The sequence below is a fragment of the Lepidochelys kempii genome, chromosome 7 (assembly GCF_965140265.1).
Source record: "Lepidochelys kempii isolate rLepKem1 chromosome 7, rLepKem1.hap2, whole genome shotgun sequence".
NCBI classification, from domain to species: Eukaryota; Metazoa; Chordata; order Testudines; family Cheloniidae; genus Lepidochelys; species Lepidochelys kempii.
The window spans coordinates 83,966,294-83,983,163 of record NC_133262.1 but is presented as its reverse complement, the minus strand read 5'-3'; the positions used below and the strand labels follow the sequence as shown (position 1 = coordinate 83,983,163).

At 45.8% G+C, this 16,870-nt stretch overlaps 1 protein-coding gene across 13 annotated transcripts in view; it reads left to right on the top strand.

The window, feature by feature from the left end:
- Positions 1-16,870, top strand: part of CDH23 (cadherin related 23) — a 521,149-nt gene that overhangs the window by 38,409 nt on the left and 465,870 nt on the right. For 12 of the 13 annotated variants that reach the window (XM_073353546.1, XM_073353545.1, XM_073353547.1 and 9 more), the window contains exon 3: positions 5,371-5,448. The exons of the other annotated variant lie outside the window; for it this stretch is intronic. In XM_073353546.1, the coding sequence (XP_073209647.1) occupies positions 5,371-5,448 (78 nt within the window). The remainder of the gene's footprint in view (positions 1-5,370; positions 5,449-16,870) is intronic. 13 annotated transcript variants of the gene reach the window in all.

The following is a 16,870-nucleotide window of genomic DNA, read 5'->3' as shown; positions in this document are numbered from 1 at the left end:
GGAGGTTTAGGTTGGATATTAGGAAAAACTTTTTCACTAGGAGGGTGGTGAAGCACTGGAATGGGTTACCTAGGGAGGTGATGGAATCTCCTTCCTTAGAGGTTTTTAAGGTCAGGTTGACAAAGCCTTGGCTGGGATGATTTAGTTGGAGATTGGTCCTGCTTTGAGCAGGGGTTTGGACTAGATGACCTCCTGAGGTCCCTTCCAACCCTGATATTCTATGATCCTATGAAACCAGTACTTCTCTCTGGTTAAGTGGCAACCCTTCCCTGCTCCTTCCTATCTTCTCCACCAGGCTAAGGCCAGCATCTGTGTCAGTCAGCCAACCTCTTCTACTGGCAGGACAGAGTACCCAGTGTTTATACCTCCTACTCCTATCAACACTTCATGGATGTTGTTGTAAGCTCACAAACTATGACATCACTACTGATCAGCCAATGGAAAGACTTGATCTAGGGTAGCCACCTGAGGTGAGAACCAAGATACTAGTTGGGGAGAGATAAATGTTTCCTTGTAACTGGTTTCACAGGTATTTTGGGAGCATGTAGGAGCAGTGTAATGAGGATCCTGTCTCCCTCTGGTGGCTGGCCCTAGTGACTCTATAGCTGCTACTCATAGCTAACGGAGTTCTCAGTAGTAGAGCCCTGTGAGGTGGTGGTTTATTTTGTTTGTTTTTTGGAGTGAGACTGCAGTGCTGACGATCCTAGGTTCAGTCCCCACTGACTGTGGTGGCTGTCAGTGTAGCAGGCATTGTTTGTTGCGAGAGCACCAGGGAACAACAGATACTTCAGCTGTAGAATGTCTCTAGTACAGATCAGCCATCGAGAGGTGGGCCCGTGGAGATAAGGAGCTGGGGTGGTTGGGGGAAATGGAGGCCATGAGCCTCCAAGTTCAGAGTCATGCAAATGTATAAGGGATCTAAGCACACAGCTCTCCTTTCATCCTGTGTGTGCAGCTAGCATAGAGCCTGGAGGTTTCTCCCTTAAGAATGAGTCCTATCAAATTTGAGATTAAATGAATACATTTCTATAGAAACTTATTCGAGTTCCATGGAAAATACTTACAGTAAGGATATTCTTCTCTGTTACTTACATAGGGTTTTTGTAACTGTCCTGTAGAATTTTATAGCAGAGTCACTTCTCTACAGAGTTGTTCAAAAACCCTATAGAAAAGGTATAATTGTTTTATTACCTTCTACTTTTCCCTAAGGGACATCCAGGAGGAAGGTGAAGCCAAGAAAAGTGCAGAAAGGTGAATTTGGTGCACAAGCAGGACGCTCTTGTCTCAAAATGAGTGTGGCCTTGCTAGTCCATGCAACTAGAGGGCATTAATGATCCTTGGGTGGCAACTGAGTGTGTTGAAACGTCCCCCGCTGCCAGGATGCTGGGATGCTAGTGAACAGAGTGTTGAGGAAGCAGGCAAGAGCTAGGAAAGAAAGTGTAAGCTGTTGATAAGCTTTGCAGGAAGACGGTTCTTCACAGCCATTCTCTGCTGAATTAGCAGTTGGCTTGTTGGAGAGTGGAAATTCTGTTCCTCTTCTCAATTTCGTTGTCACTATCATCTGACAATGAAATGCCCATAATTTCATGGTATTCTTTCTTGAGTTTTCCAGCAAAGAAATATCAATCCCCAAAGGTGAACTCTCCAGGCCTGGCTTTTTTGGGTGCCTGATGGCTAGGCTCTAGTCTGCAGGCTCCAACGTGCTCCTGAGACGTATGCTTCTGTCTATCCACCTGTCTCAGATATACACAGCCAGGATTTGATGGGCTCAGCATGGCTGTCAAGGCAACCTCCCTGTTGGTTTCTCTTTAGCCAGCCGGCCCTATGTTCTTCTGAATGCAAGCTCCTGCCTGTGGGGTCCTCCCTAGGAAGGCATGGAGAGCTTGTATTTAACACTACAAAATTATTTTTATTTAAACCTGATATAAGTTTAACACAGCAGCCACCAGGGCCTGGTGTTTACTGCAGCACCCTGCATTCCAGTTCCCTGCCTTGCAGCTCCTTACAGGGTTGCCAACTCTTGTGGTTTTGTCACAAGGCTTACCTTCCTTAAAGCCTCAGCTCCTGGAGTCATGGCACTAGTGAGAATTTCAGCTTTCCTTTTTTAAGCCCCCTCCTCTTGCAAAACAACAACAAAAGAATCTTTCTAGCCCTCCCGGTCAAGGAGGAGAGTTTGAAAATGTGGACCCCTAAAGGTTCAAACACCAGAAGGCAAATAAAACATCCTTAAATATATTATTTACAAAAATCTCATGATTTTGGGGTGTCTGACTCATGATTTTTGAATACCTGGCATTAGCAATACTGCTTACGCAATGTGGCTACTTCACACATTCACAAATTCATATTTCAGCATGGAATTGACTGGGACCATGCAAAACTAATGGGCCGTGGGGCAGAGGACAGTGCAGGAAATTCAAAGGCAGGGGAACTATTCAAAGGCACTATGACCCATCCTCCAGCACTTCCTCACCAGTCTTTAGCTGCTGTTCGATAAGACCTAGTTTCAGTGTGTAAAGTGACTTTGAGGGAAATCTCTATTACTTTGTTTTCCAATAGTGCCTGAAGACCCTAACCAAGATACAGGCCCTGATGTGCTAGGTGGCCCTGAAGAGCTTTCAGAATAAACAGGCAAAGTAGTAAAACGAAAGTATAATTGTTCCTGTTTTTAAAGATGGGGAGCTGAGGCACAGAGAGAGTGATGGATAGGAGGTTATACAGGCAGTCTGTGCACAGCCAGGAAATTGAACCCAGACCTGTTCCGTCTCAATCCTGGGCCATGCTCATCCTTCCCCCTGGATGGCATCTGTGGCATTTCCTTGGCTTTTCTAATAGGGCTGGGCTAACGTTTGAGGTAATGATCTGGACTGGCTGAGTTGGCCCCTGCTGGTTTGGTAATTGCCTCCGGGTCAGACTGCACTGTGCTCCAAGAGGCAGCCGGACATTGTATACAGAACCTGACTCCTGCAGTCACTCACCCCTGCTTTCCAGGTGAGCCAGAAACTGGAACCCACAGAAATCAGACGCAAAACACTTCTGACAGGCCAATTAAAATCTCCACTTCCCTTGTTCAATAGTGTTTGCTGTCTGGCAGTTAAACTGCATCTTTTAATAAGTGAGTGTACTGGCTATTTCAGCCCTGGCTGGAAATCAAGGGAAACCCATCTGTCAAATGCACTAGGCCCTCTTGGAAACCTGCTGCACTTCTCTCCTGCCACCTTGCATCCCACCTCTGCCCTTGCTCCCATGATAAATCCGCAATAGTTAATCTTTCCCACTGCTTGGGCAGCAGTTGTTGGTCCACATGGTTTGGCCTGAACTTTCTCAGAGCTAATGAGCCTCAGCCCATGGGGTGGCAACCACTATGGTTCTGGGGACGGGCACACGTGCTCTCAGCCTCGCTCTCACAAAGTAAACAGGGAGTTGAAATAACTGAGCTTCATTATTAAAGGCGAAAGGAGGCAATTATAACGGCGCGAAGGGGGGAAAGTGGTGCTTTGGCAGCATTAAGGCTGATGAGGCAAAAGGCTCTCAGCCATGGGAACAATGCAAGAGGTTAATCATGCACGAAAACAATAATTGCTGTCTCCCACCCCTGTGCTTCTGCTCGCGCCGCCTTCACCCTGCAGAAAGGCCCTGGTCACTGGCTGCATTCTGAGTCTCGGCCTCTGCGCCCCTCTTAAATCAATCTGGTCTGAGTCAGCAGCAGCGCAGTGACAGGTTTGGGCTGCGAGGGTGTTCTTCCCTCTGTTTTGTTCCGGGCTGCTTTAGTGCTTTATCTACCCTGCATCCTCATCCGAGCCCCCAGGGCAGGGGAGAGACGCAACTGAATCAAAAGACTCCTGGCCCACTTCATGTCCTTACCATCCCTTCCTCTCCTGTCATTAATTTCCTCTGCATGGTGCCTCAGGGTCTATCTACACTCCAGATACTACACCTGCAGCTACATGGCTACAGTGTAGACACTACAGCGACGGAAGGGTTTTCTCTGCGGCTGTAGTAAATCCACCTCTCCGAGAGGTGGCAACTAGGTCTAAGGAAGCTGCTTCTACAGTAGGAGTTAGGTTGACCTAATTACATCGCACAGGGCATTGACATTTTTCACAGCCCTGAGCAATGTAGCTAGGTCAAGGTAAGTTTTAGGTGTAGACTAGGCTTAAGTATCTCTGCAGTTCCCCCTGTTGGGATAGCTGAACACCCTGTGTGTAAAATGAAGCTTCCCACTTTGTTGAGCAGCTTCTGGTTCAGACATGGAACCATGAAAACCAATTCAATAATGGGCCCTATTTGTTTCTCAGGAATGAGACAGTGTAACCCTAGAGAGACATGGTGGGTGAGGCAGTCTCTTTTATTGGACCAATTTCTGTTGGTTGAGCTTACACAGGTAGAGTACCCTGTTAACGCCTCTGCAGTCATAAAACCCATAAATCCAGTGCCTCTGTTCAGCCCATGATTTTTTGTGCCTAGCAGAATAATAAATGTAAGCTCCCAGGCTCATCTTTTGAAAGTATTGTGTTGGTTTCCTTTGAGGATGGGGACTGAGAGGTCAGATATAGAGTGATCTGTGTCCTATGACTGCAGAGGTGTTAACGGGGCACTCTACCGTGAATGGTCCCTTACAGTATGTGCTAACTACTTATGCTAAAAGAACAGGAGTACTTGTGGCACCTTAGAGACGAACACATTTATTTGAGCATAAGCTTTCGTGAGCTACAGCTTATGCGCAAATAAATTTGTTAGTCTCTAAGGTGCCACAAGTACTCCTGTTCTTTTTGCGAATACAGACTAACATGGCTGCTACTCTGAAACCTGTACTTATGCTAAACAATCTGCTTCCCCTTGCATTTAGCATCCGATGAAGTGAGCTGTAGCTCACAAAAGCTAATGCTCAAATAAATTTGCATTTAGCTGTGACTCTGGGGGTACCTTTCCCAGACCTGACCAGAGAGCTCGGTGTAAGCTCGAAAGCTTGTCTCTCTCACCAACAGAAGTTGGTGCAATAAAAGATATTACCTCACCCACCTTTCCTTTCTAATATCCTGGGGCCACCATGGCTACAGCTACACTGCAAATTTGTTAGTCTCTAAGGTACCACAAGTACTCCTCGTTCTTTTTACTGCATACAGTGTGACCCTGTCTGCTATACAGGCAGTTGGGTGAGGAATGGGACCAGGTGAGTCCCTCAAGCTGTGCTGATTTAAGGCACAGGAAGACTGAATGACTTGCTGCCAGCCTCGAGGAGAGTTAGGGCTGACCCCAGGGCACTGCCAGCTGTTTGTTCCAAGCACTCCTCTACCACAACCTCCTTCCAATCAAATGAAATAGGATAAAATAAATTAAAAACCTTATTTTTCTTCTTCATCCTTTCAGGTCTGAGCAATCGGCTGCCGTACTTCATCAACTATTTCTTTGACACGTACCTGCTGATCAATGAGGATACTCCCGTGGGTGAGTGCGCCTCACTTACGTTAATGAGCAGATTGCATTGTGTTTCCAGGCCTGTTTGGGGTGTGTGAAAGCGACAGGGGAGGGAGGAGGAGGAGGAGCACAGAATGGCTAACAGGCATCCATCACATGGGCTATGAAGTGTGTTTGAAGTTGCCCAACTGGGGAAAAGATCCAGACCACCTGGGACAATGGAACTTTTTTCAAAAGAAAAGAAGTGGGGGAAAATATGCAGCATTCCCTTGGGAAGTGTGTGATGTCTGTTTGATTAAGCTATCGATTCAGGGTACCAAACTGTGTGGCTCATCCTCCACCAGATCCTGTGTGCCTTCTCTCCTGTAGGGAAGCTGGATTGGCTTTATATGCAAACAAGGGAGGAGGGGGATGCCTTTCTGCCCTGAAATCTTCCAGAGCAAGGATCTGATCTTGGAAAAAGTGCTGAATGCCCTCCACTCTCAAAGTGGCATCGCCCAGGGAGAGCTCAGTACAGTACTCTGACAGGCCAAGCCGCAGCAGCGAGCTCGGGACACTTGGGGGCCCAGTTCTTTGTTGCCCAGCAACATGTTTAGTCACTTGCACCATTGCACAGTGTAAACTGTTACCAGACCAGAAGGATAGTGTCTGACACCCACTTTGCACCAGCTTAGGTGGAGGGCAACAGAGGATCGGAGTCCTGGGTGCTAGTGAGAGTTATCTAAAGGCATTAGGGGATGGAAATAGACTCTTAAATAAAATTGTAGCTCATAACTAGAACCACTCTGAGAGGGGCCAGAGGAGGAAAAATTACCCACGGAAATGGGTTGTAGCCTAGTTGCACTTTATACTAAAATAATGTTGTGTACTATACAAACTGCATGTGTGGTCTCAGATTGCCTCAGTCTCTCTCTCTTATTTTGGCTGGCTTTCCATAGATAGTACAGTAAAATAAATGTGAGTGCCTAGCACAATGGGGTCCTGGTTCATGAGTAAGGATTCTAGGTGCTGTTGTAATACAATCAATTTAAAATTTTTAAGATGATGTTTAAAAAAAGTGAACGGTACAGAGTTTAAGCGTAGAAGTTTCTGGTAATCGGGGAATAACATACAGATTATCAAGGGGTGCGAAGTTCAGTTTAAGATCGGATGGCATAAGGAATACATAGTCTGCAATATCCCCAATTGGGGGTAAAAAGTTATCGGGTGAAAGTACAGACATTGAGATATGAGGGTATGTTGTTCATATAATGGCTATGTTCAGGTGTGGAGTATAGTGAGTTGATACGATGATGAGGATGGATTGACCCTCATTTGGTGAGATTTAACGTTCAGTGAGTTTATGGTTCCAGTTCATATGGTCCAAAGGAAAAAGTCTCTTGGTCCCTTTCTCATAGTGGATGCACGATGTCGCTCTGGCTCATGCCTCCTGGTACTGTTGGTGGCCGGTGATGTGTTCGATGTAGATGTCCCTGGACCACTGGATGGTGTCTGAGACCATGAGGCGCCTCATGAGCTGTGCGTAGCGTCGACCGATCCTGCAGGTCCGCAGCACACGCTCGTTGCAGGGGTCCCAAGCGCCCAGGGCTCTGACGATCAGGGCATCCATCTGCACCTCGTAGCCCTTCGCTCTCAGGGTGTTGGCCAGGGGCGCATACTTTTCCAGCTTATGAGCTTGGGCTTCGCAAAAGGCCGGGGTCCTGTTCTCAAAGGAGATTGTGATGTCGACGAGGATGATCTTTTTCTGAGCCTTGTCAGTGACGACGATGTCAGGTCGCAGCTGGCTGTCGGTACTAATAAGCCAATACTTCCCCTGGGCTTCTTGTCACTTGTTGCCTACTTCCCTCTCCTTTCCTGCTTCCCATTGCAGCAAGTAAACAAATCCTAGAAGCTTTCACAGAAGCAGTTACAAGAAATTGAGGTGGGGGAATGAGAGAGAGAGACATTAGTTAGGTCAGGGAGGTTAGAAGAAGTGTAAAGTCTGTGAGAGGCTTTTTTTGGACAGTAGTAACTCCCTTCCCCCACTCCCCAAATGTGCACGTGCACACCCAGTCACTCAATCTGGCTGCCAGAGTCAGTCACGAAAGAGGTGAGAGTTTGGGTAGAGAAGAGATTTTTTTTGTATAGTGCCCTTGGAAAAAACTGGCAATTTTTTGATTGACAGATGTAGCTTTTTATTTTATTTATTTGTTTTGCTAGTGATCAGTTTTAGTAAATGTAGAAATTGATCGGGGCTTTCTTGGCCTCTTTCCAGGCTCTCAGTCCATTAAACTTGTGCTCTTCAATCAGGGCTGGTGGCTGGCTTTTAATGCTGAAGAAATTGATTGTAAGCCCAGTGTGTGCATGACTGTGGGTCTGGGCCTCCATCTGCAGGCTAATAGCTGTGATCTTATCGGGGCCCCATTTACACTGCCTCCTTCCCCTGCCTGTTCCACCCTTCCTCTCACTTATACACTGCAGATTCATGCAGCAGGAATCTAGCAGCTACTGAAACATCAGCCGGGCTTTCAAAATTTATGGGGGACCCCAGTCAAGGGTGCTTGTGTGAAGAGATTAAAACAGCACAGATCACAAGAATTAGGTCTTTCCAACCACCTCAGGGAGAGACGTCAGTTTTGTATTCAGTTGTTCTGAGGACCTGTCGTGAAGTGGGAATTTTCTGTAATATTTTTATGAATCCTGTGTGCCTCAGTTTCCCTCTGCGCTTTGCACAGTTAAGAGTGTGAGGTCTGCTCTTCAGGGCAGAGCAGGACGTGAGGTGAGCGAGGATGTCACCCTGCTGTCTGGGCCGCAGCGAATAGGGCTGTTCAGGGACTGGCTGGAACATGCTGAAAGTGACTCATATTGATGCAGAATCCCCAAAAGACAATGGAAAAGTCCCAATGACGAAAGAGTGACATCTAAAACCCACAGAGCAAGAGGAAGGAGGTTTGCCCCCCACCTCTCAGCAGGGAAACTGAGCAGAGACTCCAGCTTGAGAACAAAAGACTGAGACACAGGCAGGGAATAAGGAGTTGTCTCCTGGAGGAAACTGGCTGCAAAGGAATCAGAGAGAGAGAGGCAGAGCTGTCAAGGTTCCTTCCCCACTTTGAACTCTAGGGTAAACATGTGGGGACCCGCATGAAAGACCCCCTAAGCTTATTCTTACCAGCTTAGGTTAAAAACTTCCCCACGGCACAAACTTTGCCTTGTCCTTGAACCGTATGCTGCCACCACCAAGCATTTCAAACAAAGAACAGGGAAAGAGCCCACTTGGAGACGTCTTCCCCCAAAATATCCCCCCAAGCCCTAGACACCCCCTTTCCTGGGGAGGCTTGAGAATAATATCCTAACCAATTGGTTCCAAAATCATCAAAGACCCAAACCCCTGGATCTTGGAACAATGGAAAAATCAGTCCAGTTCTTAAAAGAAGGATTTTATTAAAAAAAAAAGAAAGGTAAAAATCATCTCTGTAAAATCAGGATGGAAAATACCTTACAGGGTATTCAGATTCAAAACACAGAGGATTTCCCTCTGGGCAAAACCTTAAAGTTACAGAAAACAGGAATAAACCTCCCTCTTAACACAGGAAAAATTCACATAAAACAAAAGATAAACTAATCCCTCTTGCCTGGCTTACCTATACTGGTTGCAATATTGGAGACTTGGATTAGGATGGGTTGGAGAAGATGGATTTCTGTCTGGCCTCTCTCAGCCCCAAGAGAGAACAACCATGTAAACAAAGAGCACAAACAAACCCCCCCCCCACTCCAAGATTTGAAAGTATCTTGTCCCCTTATTGGTCCTTTGGGTCAGGTGCCAGCCAGGTTAGCTGAGCTTCTTAACCCTTTACAGGTAAACTGGATGTTGCCTCTAGCCAGCAGGGATTTTATAGCACTGTATACAGAAAGGTGGTTACCCTTCCCTTTATATTTATGACAGAGCCAAAGACGTGATCCACTGTAACCTGGCTGGTAGTTTGTGCTGGTTCGGCCAGAATGGACTATACTTTAACCTTTATTTCTCTGTGCTAACCTAGGGACTTCCAGTGCTGTGTGCCAGCTGTCTAATAAATCCTACTCTGTTTTGAAAACACTGCTTGAGTGTCACTGTAAATACCTGCTGAGGTGCATTAGTCACGGAAGAGTGTACAAGTCTCTATCAAGAGTCTATTTCATCTGGACTCGCTGAGCAGAAATCACAGCGTGAAACAGAAGTGCTGGAGCCCAGATGCTCACCTGCAAGGCGGTGAGGCTGCCTGGCCTATTCTGAGGAAAGGAGTGGGACCCCTTGGAGGTCTTCCACACTAAAGGGGTTGCTCCAAGAGACTGTTTAAAAGATGGGTATTAGCACAGATCCTGTTGGTCCATGACAGGCCCCTCAAATTGAGTCTTGCCCACAGCCTATGGTGTTGCACTTCATTTATAAATTTTCTGGGACAGTGGCAAAGCCCTCCTGGAATACGCCTAGAGAGCCTATGGACCTGGGACAACCTTGCTTGAGAAGCTCTAAGACAGTGGTGCGCAAACTTTTCCAGTTGCACCTCCCCATTACCAGAATCTGTCTGCCGTGCACCCCTGAACCCTCCCCAATACTGCACAGCCAAGGTTTCCTCAGCAGCCGAGCTTGGGCTGAAGGCAGAGCTGGACCTGGGGGCAGTGTGTGACTTGGCACTGAAGGGGATTGAATGGGCTTGGGGGCAGACCAGGGCTAGAAGCATGGTGCGTCTTCCTTGCCTCCAGTGGGGGCTGGCCCAGGCCTTTCACACACCTCCCCCCAAAGTTCCTTTGTGCCCCTCACAGTTTGGAGATCACTGCTCTAAGATGATCCTTCCCCAAATTCACAGAGGACTGGCCAGATCCAAGTAAAGATGGTCACTTGACTTTTAGCGAATCAGAGCTATGTATTTTAGCACCAGTTTTAATTTGGTGATGGTCCAGACAAAAGCATGCAGTGGGTGTTGTAGTCTGTCTGAAACATAGCACCTCATGAAACAGAATAGCTGCCTGCTCCCACTGAATGAGGCCTATTTCCAGTCCTCCGTCCGCTCATATATTCAGGTGGAATTCCTCTGGGCAGTGTTCGCTGGCTCCCTTGACACCTTCAAGGAGCAGTGGGCGCTGTCTGGGGTTCTCTGCTCGGTGTCCCTGTCAGGTTCTGTGACCTCACACCCATCCCTGTTATATCTTTAGTTGTCCCCTGTAATTACTTGAGATTCCGGACCTTGTGGATCCTCCCCTTATGCTGGGGGAGGTCCTTTCACAGTGGGTGGGCTTCTGCCCGCCCACTTCCAAGATCCCAACAGGACCACTGAACGAGTCAGTGGAGGAATGTGAGCCCTAGGTGTGACGGTTAGCATCGTCAGTAGCCGTGCCTATCAGTGGTTTGTAATGCAGTGCAACAGAACAGAATTTGGTCTTTGTGATTCTTGGTCTGCCATGAATCTCAAACTTCTTCATATGGTGGATGACCTCTTAAAATGGATATTAATGGGCACCTCCTTTCACAACCTGTGAAAAAGCTAGATGAAGATGGCATAAAGGAAACAAGAAAAAAATCATTTAAATATGATGATGTCCTGCTGTTTTGTATCTGTGCAGTTCTACTTGCTCTCCTTGTGTAGGACTTGGTTTATTTGCATGTACTTTATCTTCAGCTTCTACTGAAGCACTAATATCTGTAGATCATTTTACAGATTATTTCTATCTTCCTGTGTATTTGCTACCCCTCTAATTTTTATCCCCTTCAAATACAATCACTATGGAATTTCCCCCTGAGAAACTTCTGATGAAGAAAGCAGCTACATGGAGTAAATGGAGCTGGTAGGTGGAGCTGACTGGAAAAACGTTGATGGAATGTTTTCTGATGGAGAATATGGTTCTACTGAAGTTGAAACAGTTTACGAAATTGTGTAGATTTTGCCCCAAATTTGTCAGAACTTTTTTCACATTTTTTCTTCTAATATCAAAACAAGATGTCTTGACAACATCGAAATGAAACATTTTTACTTTTTTCTTCATTTTGAAATGATTTTTCACATCTAAATTTTTATTTTGCATGGTTTTGCAAAGCAAAATCAAAATGAAATTTTTTAATCAGTCCAAAACAACATTTTTTTTTAAATTCTTTTATGGCGAATTTTTTGAAAATGTCAAGTTTTGTTCCTGACTGGAATGAAGACAAATATCTCAATCCTTCACAAAACAGAATTTTGATTGTCCTCCCTGGTCTAGCAGTTGTTTTCTTTTTTCTTTCTCCCCCCTCCTGCCCTTCCCCCCCCCGGCATTCATTTCTCAAATTAAAAAACGTTGTCTGGAAACCATAAATGTCCTGGACTGGGGCACAACTAGCTGGAAGCAGATATTTCACCACAGTGTCAGAAGCACAGCCCCCCAGTAGTGAACGATAAAGTGCACATTATACTCATGGACTCCCAAATGCTATACAAGGAGCTACATAAATAGGGCCTGCAGTGACTATAGACAAACACAGCTGTCATTATATACTTGGCAAGAGTTGACACACCATCTTGGATATTGGAACCTGTATTTCCTGTGGGAATTTTGATCATGGTTACCCCAGCTACTTACTCAGCACTGTCATGGTATCTTTAAATTCTACCAGCAGTGGGCATGAGGGACCTTGCTTTAATGTTGCATGCAAAGGACAGCATAGCAGTGCTGCCAATATCCTCTTCTCCCACATTGAGGTGTTACTACTAGACATGAAATTACGGTGTGGGGGATTTGAACCTGTGACGTTGTGACACTCTCAGGCAAGAATGCTACTGATGGAGACTTACTAAAGAATACAGTAATCATTCCAATAGCTGCACTCGTGCAACAGAAACCAAACTGTAGGCTGAATCTTTGAATAGATACTTTTTCAGATGTTCAGTTGATTCCAAAGGTAACCCTCTGTCATCAGGACAGTGAATTCAGTCATCCATAGGCAGGACAAATGTCCTCCAAACTGCACCCAACTTGGAATACCCTATATGGGGGAGGGAGTGGGGAGGAAGTGCCTAAATATCTGCATCATTCCCTTCTCTTTGTTAACCTCTTCCCTCCCAAAAAAGCCCCCTGTATTCTCGCTTACTCGACTAGAAATTAACAGCCTCCTCTTCCCTCATGTGATGCCTAAAAGAGTCTTAAGCAACAATTAAAGAGATCATTCCCTCTCTAATCACTTACATGAGTAAATTAGTCTTGTCAGGAGCTATTAAGACAGAGAGCTTGGAATTCATTAGACTAGATTGGGCCTATGGAGCTCCTGGCACTGCCACCAGTCCAGGCTGATTAATTTCTCTGAAAACACCATCAATGCCCATCTGTTTCATTTAAGTCCAGGGAGAGCAATTTTCAGGTGGACTGATCCCCCTCGTCAGTTATTTCACCCAGAAGTAATGAAACACGCACTGCAGAACTAGGGAGGGGGAGAATTGGAGGGGGAATATAAAACACAAATATGAAGAATACAAAAGCAATTGCATTTGCTAGGCAGCGGAGAAGAAATTGAAGGACAATAGAGAAATGAGTGAAGTGCAGGAATATTAGGTACTCTATGATGTGCATGACAAGAGGCTGGTTTAAAGAGAGGAAAGGAGGGGGGAATCACCCAGCCACAGGGCTGCCGGCCTAAAGCCATGGCAGAGACTTCTTACTGGCAAACAAGAAGTGGGTAGTGGCAGCACAGGGGACAAGGAAGGTCTGTTTTGAAATGGGTGAAGTTGCAGGAGCTATGAACTAGCTGGAGGGACTGGTTGCAGATGTTTGGGCCCCTCAATCCCTGTGATGGAAAGCAGGGAAGACAAAGTAGAAGACAAAACTGTGGGGCATAAACCTGGACTCAGATGTTTAATCCTGGTCTCATTGGTTTTACCTTGTGGAAGGCAAGTTGTGGAGGACCAGAATTTCCTGTTCACTGTTCTTATACCCTTTAATGCAAAGTCAGTAGCTAATGAGGTTATCACCATCTATGAATTGATGAAGGACAAGGCCCCTGACTTTGCATGTATAACTGAGATCCGGTTCGATGATAATGCAGGACAAATATTTGTGCAGCTGTCTGTGATTAGATGTATGGTTCAGCATGAGATTAGGGAGGATTGGGTAGGAGGGGCTGCTGTGTTTGCATCTGCCTCAAAGTGGAATGGAGTTTGTCATACTATGAGTATCCACAAATATAGTGACAATAGTTAGCAGTTGCTTTTACTCTTAAAATCACTTCCAAAACATTTTGCTAATTAATCCTCATAAGAAATAGGTAAGTGGTGTCATCATCCCCATTTTATAGAAGGGAACATGGGGGAATGAGGGCAAGAGGTTAAGGCCAGATTATTAAAGGTACTTAGGTGCCCAAAACCCCAGATAGACCTTTTTGAAAACCCTCTCAGTAACTGTCTGCAACTTTAGGTGCTTTTAATCCCCCACCACAAAATACTGGCCCTTAAGTGTCTTGCTCAGAACTCCAGAGGGAATCAGTGTTATGATGGGATTAGGATCTGGCAGTTCTTGACTCCTATTTCTCCCATTTGATACAATGAAAAACAAAATGCACAACCCCTGAACCTTCCTTTGCTGTAAGAAATGGGGAACATCACCTCCTGGTATGACATTTGAGGGACCAAATAATCACATGATGCTGCAGCCTGATTATATGACATCTGTGTTTTCACATCATCCTGGAATATCATCACACACTGTCATGCATGATGTGTTCACCTGGTTACAATGTTATCACTGAGAATCAAGACATGACTGTCTAATTGCCCTGCAGGATGGATTTACAGGATGTGAGACAGACCTGAGAAAACTGAGATTGCCTAGCAAATTTCAGGACAGGGAGCAACCTTGTAATTAGCTGTATTGCCTTTGCACATGTTTCTGGGAAAGTTGCATGCTTTGGAGCCTTGCAAATACCCAATGGAAGAGGTAACTCAGGAGAGGAATATGGTGGTAATACTTTAAATGACTCTGGTTCTGAGTTCCCTTCATCTTGGCTTCTGCATTTAAATGTTATTGGGGATAGTGCCATCTTCAAGTAGTAGTAACTGTTTGCTTATGCTGTCAGGATGGACTCCAACAACATACTTTAGGACTGTTCCATTTTCAGGGTGAAAATGATGAACGTATATTGTGTATGGGTAACTACAACGTTTGGTATAGGAGCAGAGGATGGGAGGGTTGGCCAAGCAGTGCTACCCGTTGGGTTCTCTAGTTTTACACACTCCTTTCACAGGTTGGGAGGGCCTATTCCAAACACAGCTATAAAAACTGAGGTTGACGCTGCTACAATAGAATGGCAAATATAGATAAATACTCCAGAGTTTCACTGTGCAGTCTGACTATCTATGGGTAACTTCAACATGAAAAGAGGCCAGGTAACAAAAAAGTATTTTTGTTGTTCTTGCTGGAACTCTCTCTTCAGCTGTGTTTGGCTCTGGATGAGAAACCTGTCTGTTGCTGGGAGATTTGCCCAGGAGAATATAGCACACTTGCTGGCATTTCATACAGGTGGAGAGACCGAGCTTGCCACTGGGGCATCAGCAAAAGGCAGCTCCTACCTAGATATCTGAGTTCATCATATATTTCTGGGCAGGGAAAATGAACACAGCTGATGTTCCCTAGTCCTAGCTTGCTGCATTCATGACGAGACATTGGCTCAATACCTCTAGCTTTACACATCAAGGCTCAGGCCCCTGTGGACTGTTCAGGAGCAAACTAGCTAAGCTGCTTGAGTGTGGTCTGCTGATCTCAAGGGAGAGACAGCTGTGAGGACAATGGCTCAGCACTTCTAGCTTTCTGGGCAGATTTAGGGGAACAGATATCTAAGAGGGGTCTGCTTCAACATCTATAGCTTGCTGGGCTGATGTCAGGGCACAGGTCTCTCTGAGCTCACTGACTCGGCCTCTCTAGCTTTCTGATCTGATGGGAAAGCATAAGTCTCCACAAAGTTATTGGTTCAACAGTTTTTCAGTGCTGGGCTTGTATCCAAGTAAGAGTCTCTGTGAGATCACTGGAATAGACACACTAGTTTGTTGGAATTATGTGATGGCCCGGACCTCTATGAACTCTCTGGCTCAGCACCTCTTGCTGGGAAAATGCCAAGGCACTAGACTTTCTGTGAGGACTTGTTCAGCACTGCTGGCTTACTGGAATGACCTGAAGCCATGATAGCTTGCTGGTATATGGTTCAGCATCTCTCTGCATGTGAACTGATGGCAAGTTACAGGTCTCTCTGAGTTCACTGGTTCAGCACGTCTAGCTTACTGGTCTGATGTGAAGGCCCAGGTCTCTAGAGGAACTTGGGCATTCAAGTCGCAGTTCTTGAACATTAGTAGCTCAGCATCTGTAGAGTAATGGACCAGTGCAGAGGTGGTCTGGCCCAGTAGTCACGTCTGGGCTGAGGTCTGTCCACCAGTGGACAGTAGTAGCTGGGCAGGAGCTGTAGGAATAGCAAGAGACAGGTTCTGTAAGCAAGAGTCAGGGGCATGTCGTGGTCAAAGACTGGAGATCAGAGGCAGTACCAGGTATGAAGGATTGGATCACAGAAACCCCCTGGGGTTGCCAACTGATGTGCCAAGACTACTTCTGCCCCTGCTTTCCTGCCCTGGCAGCTTGGGCCTTCAGTGCCCTGCCTGGTTTGAGCCAGATCCACTAGCCTGCTGCAAACCCAGACCCAGGTCTGAACCACGTCCCCTAACAGCTGTAGGCTTAAACTGAAAGCAGCTTAAAAGGTGTTCCTGTCTTTAACACTCAGATGTCCAACTCCCTGTGGGGTCCAAACTCCAAATAAATCTGTTTTACCCTATATAAAGCTTATACAGGTTAAACTCATATATTGTTCGCCTTCTATAACACTGATAGAGAGATATGCAAAGCTGTTTGCCCCCTCCTCCCCCCACAAGTATTAATACATACTCTGGGTTAATTAATAAGTAAAAAGTGATTTTATTAAATACAGAAAGTAGGATTTAAGTGGTTTCAAGTAGTAACAGACAGAACAAAGTGAATTACCAAGCAAAATAAAATAGAACACGCAAGTCTATGTCTAATACAGTAAGAAAACTGAATGCAGATAAAAACCTCACCCTCAGAAGAATTCCAGTAAGCTTCCTTTTACAGACTAGTCTCCTTCTCGTCTGGGTCCAGTAATAACTCACACCGCCTATAGTTACTGTCCTTTGTTCCAGTTTCTTTCAGGTATCCTTGTGGGTGGAGAGGCTATCTCTTGAGGCAGCTGAAGACAAAATGGAGGGGTCTCCCAGGGGTTTAAATAGACTTTCTTTCTCTTGTGGGTGGATACCACCTCCTCTCTCCTATGCAAAGTCCAGCTCCAAGATGGAGTTTTGGAGTCACATGGGCAAGTCACATGTCCATGCATGACTCAGTTTTCACAGGTAGCAGCCATTGTTCACATGCTACCTTGAACGTCCTCATGTAGACTTCTTATGTGGATTAGAGCCTTCCA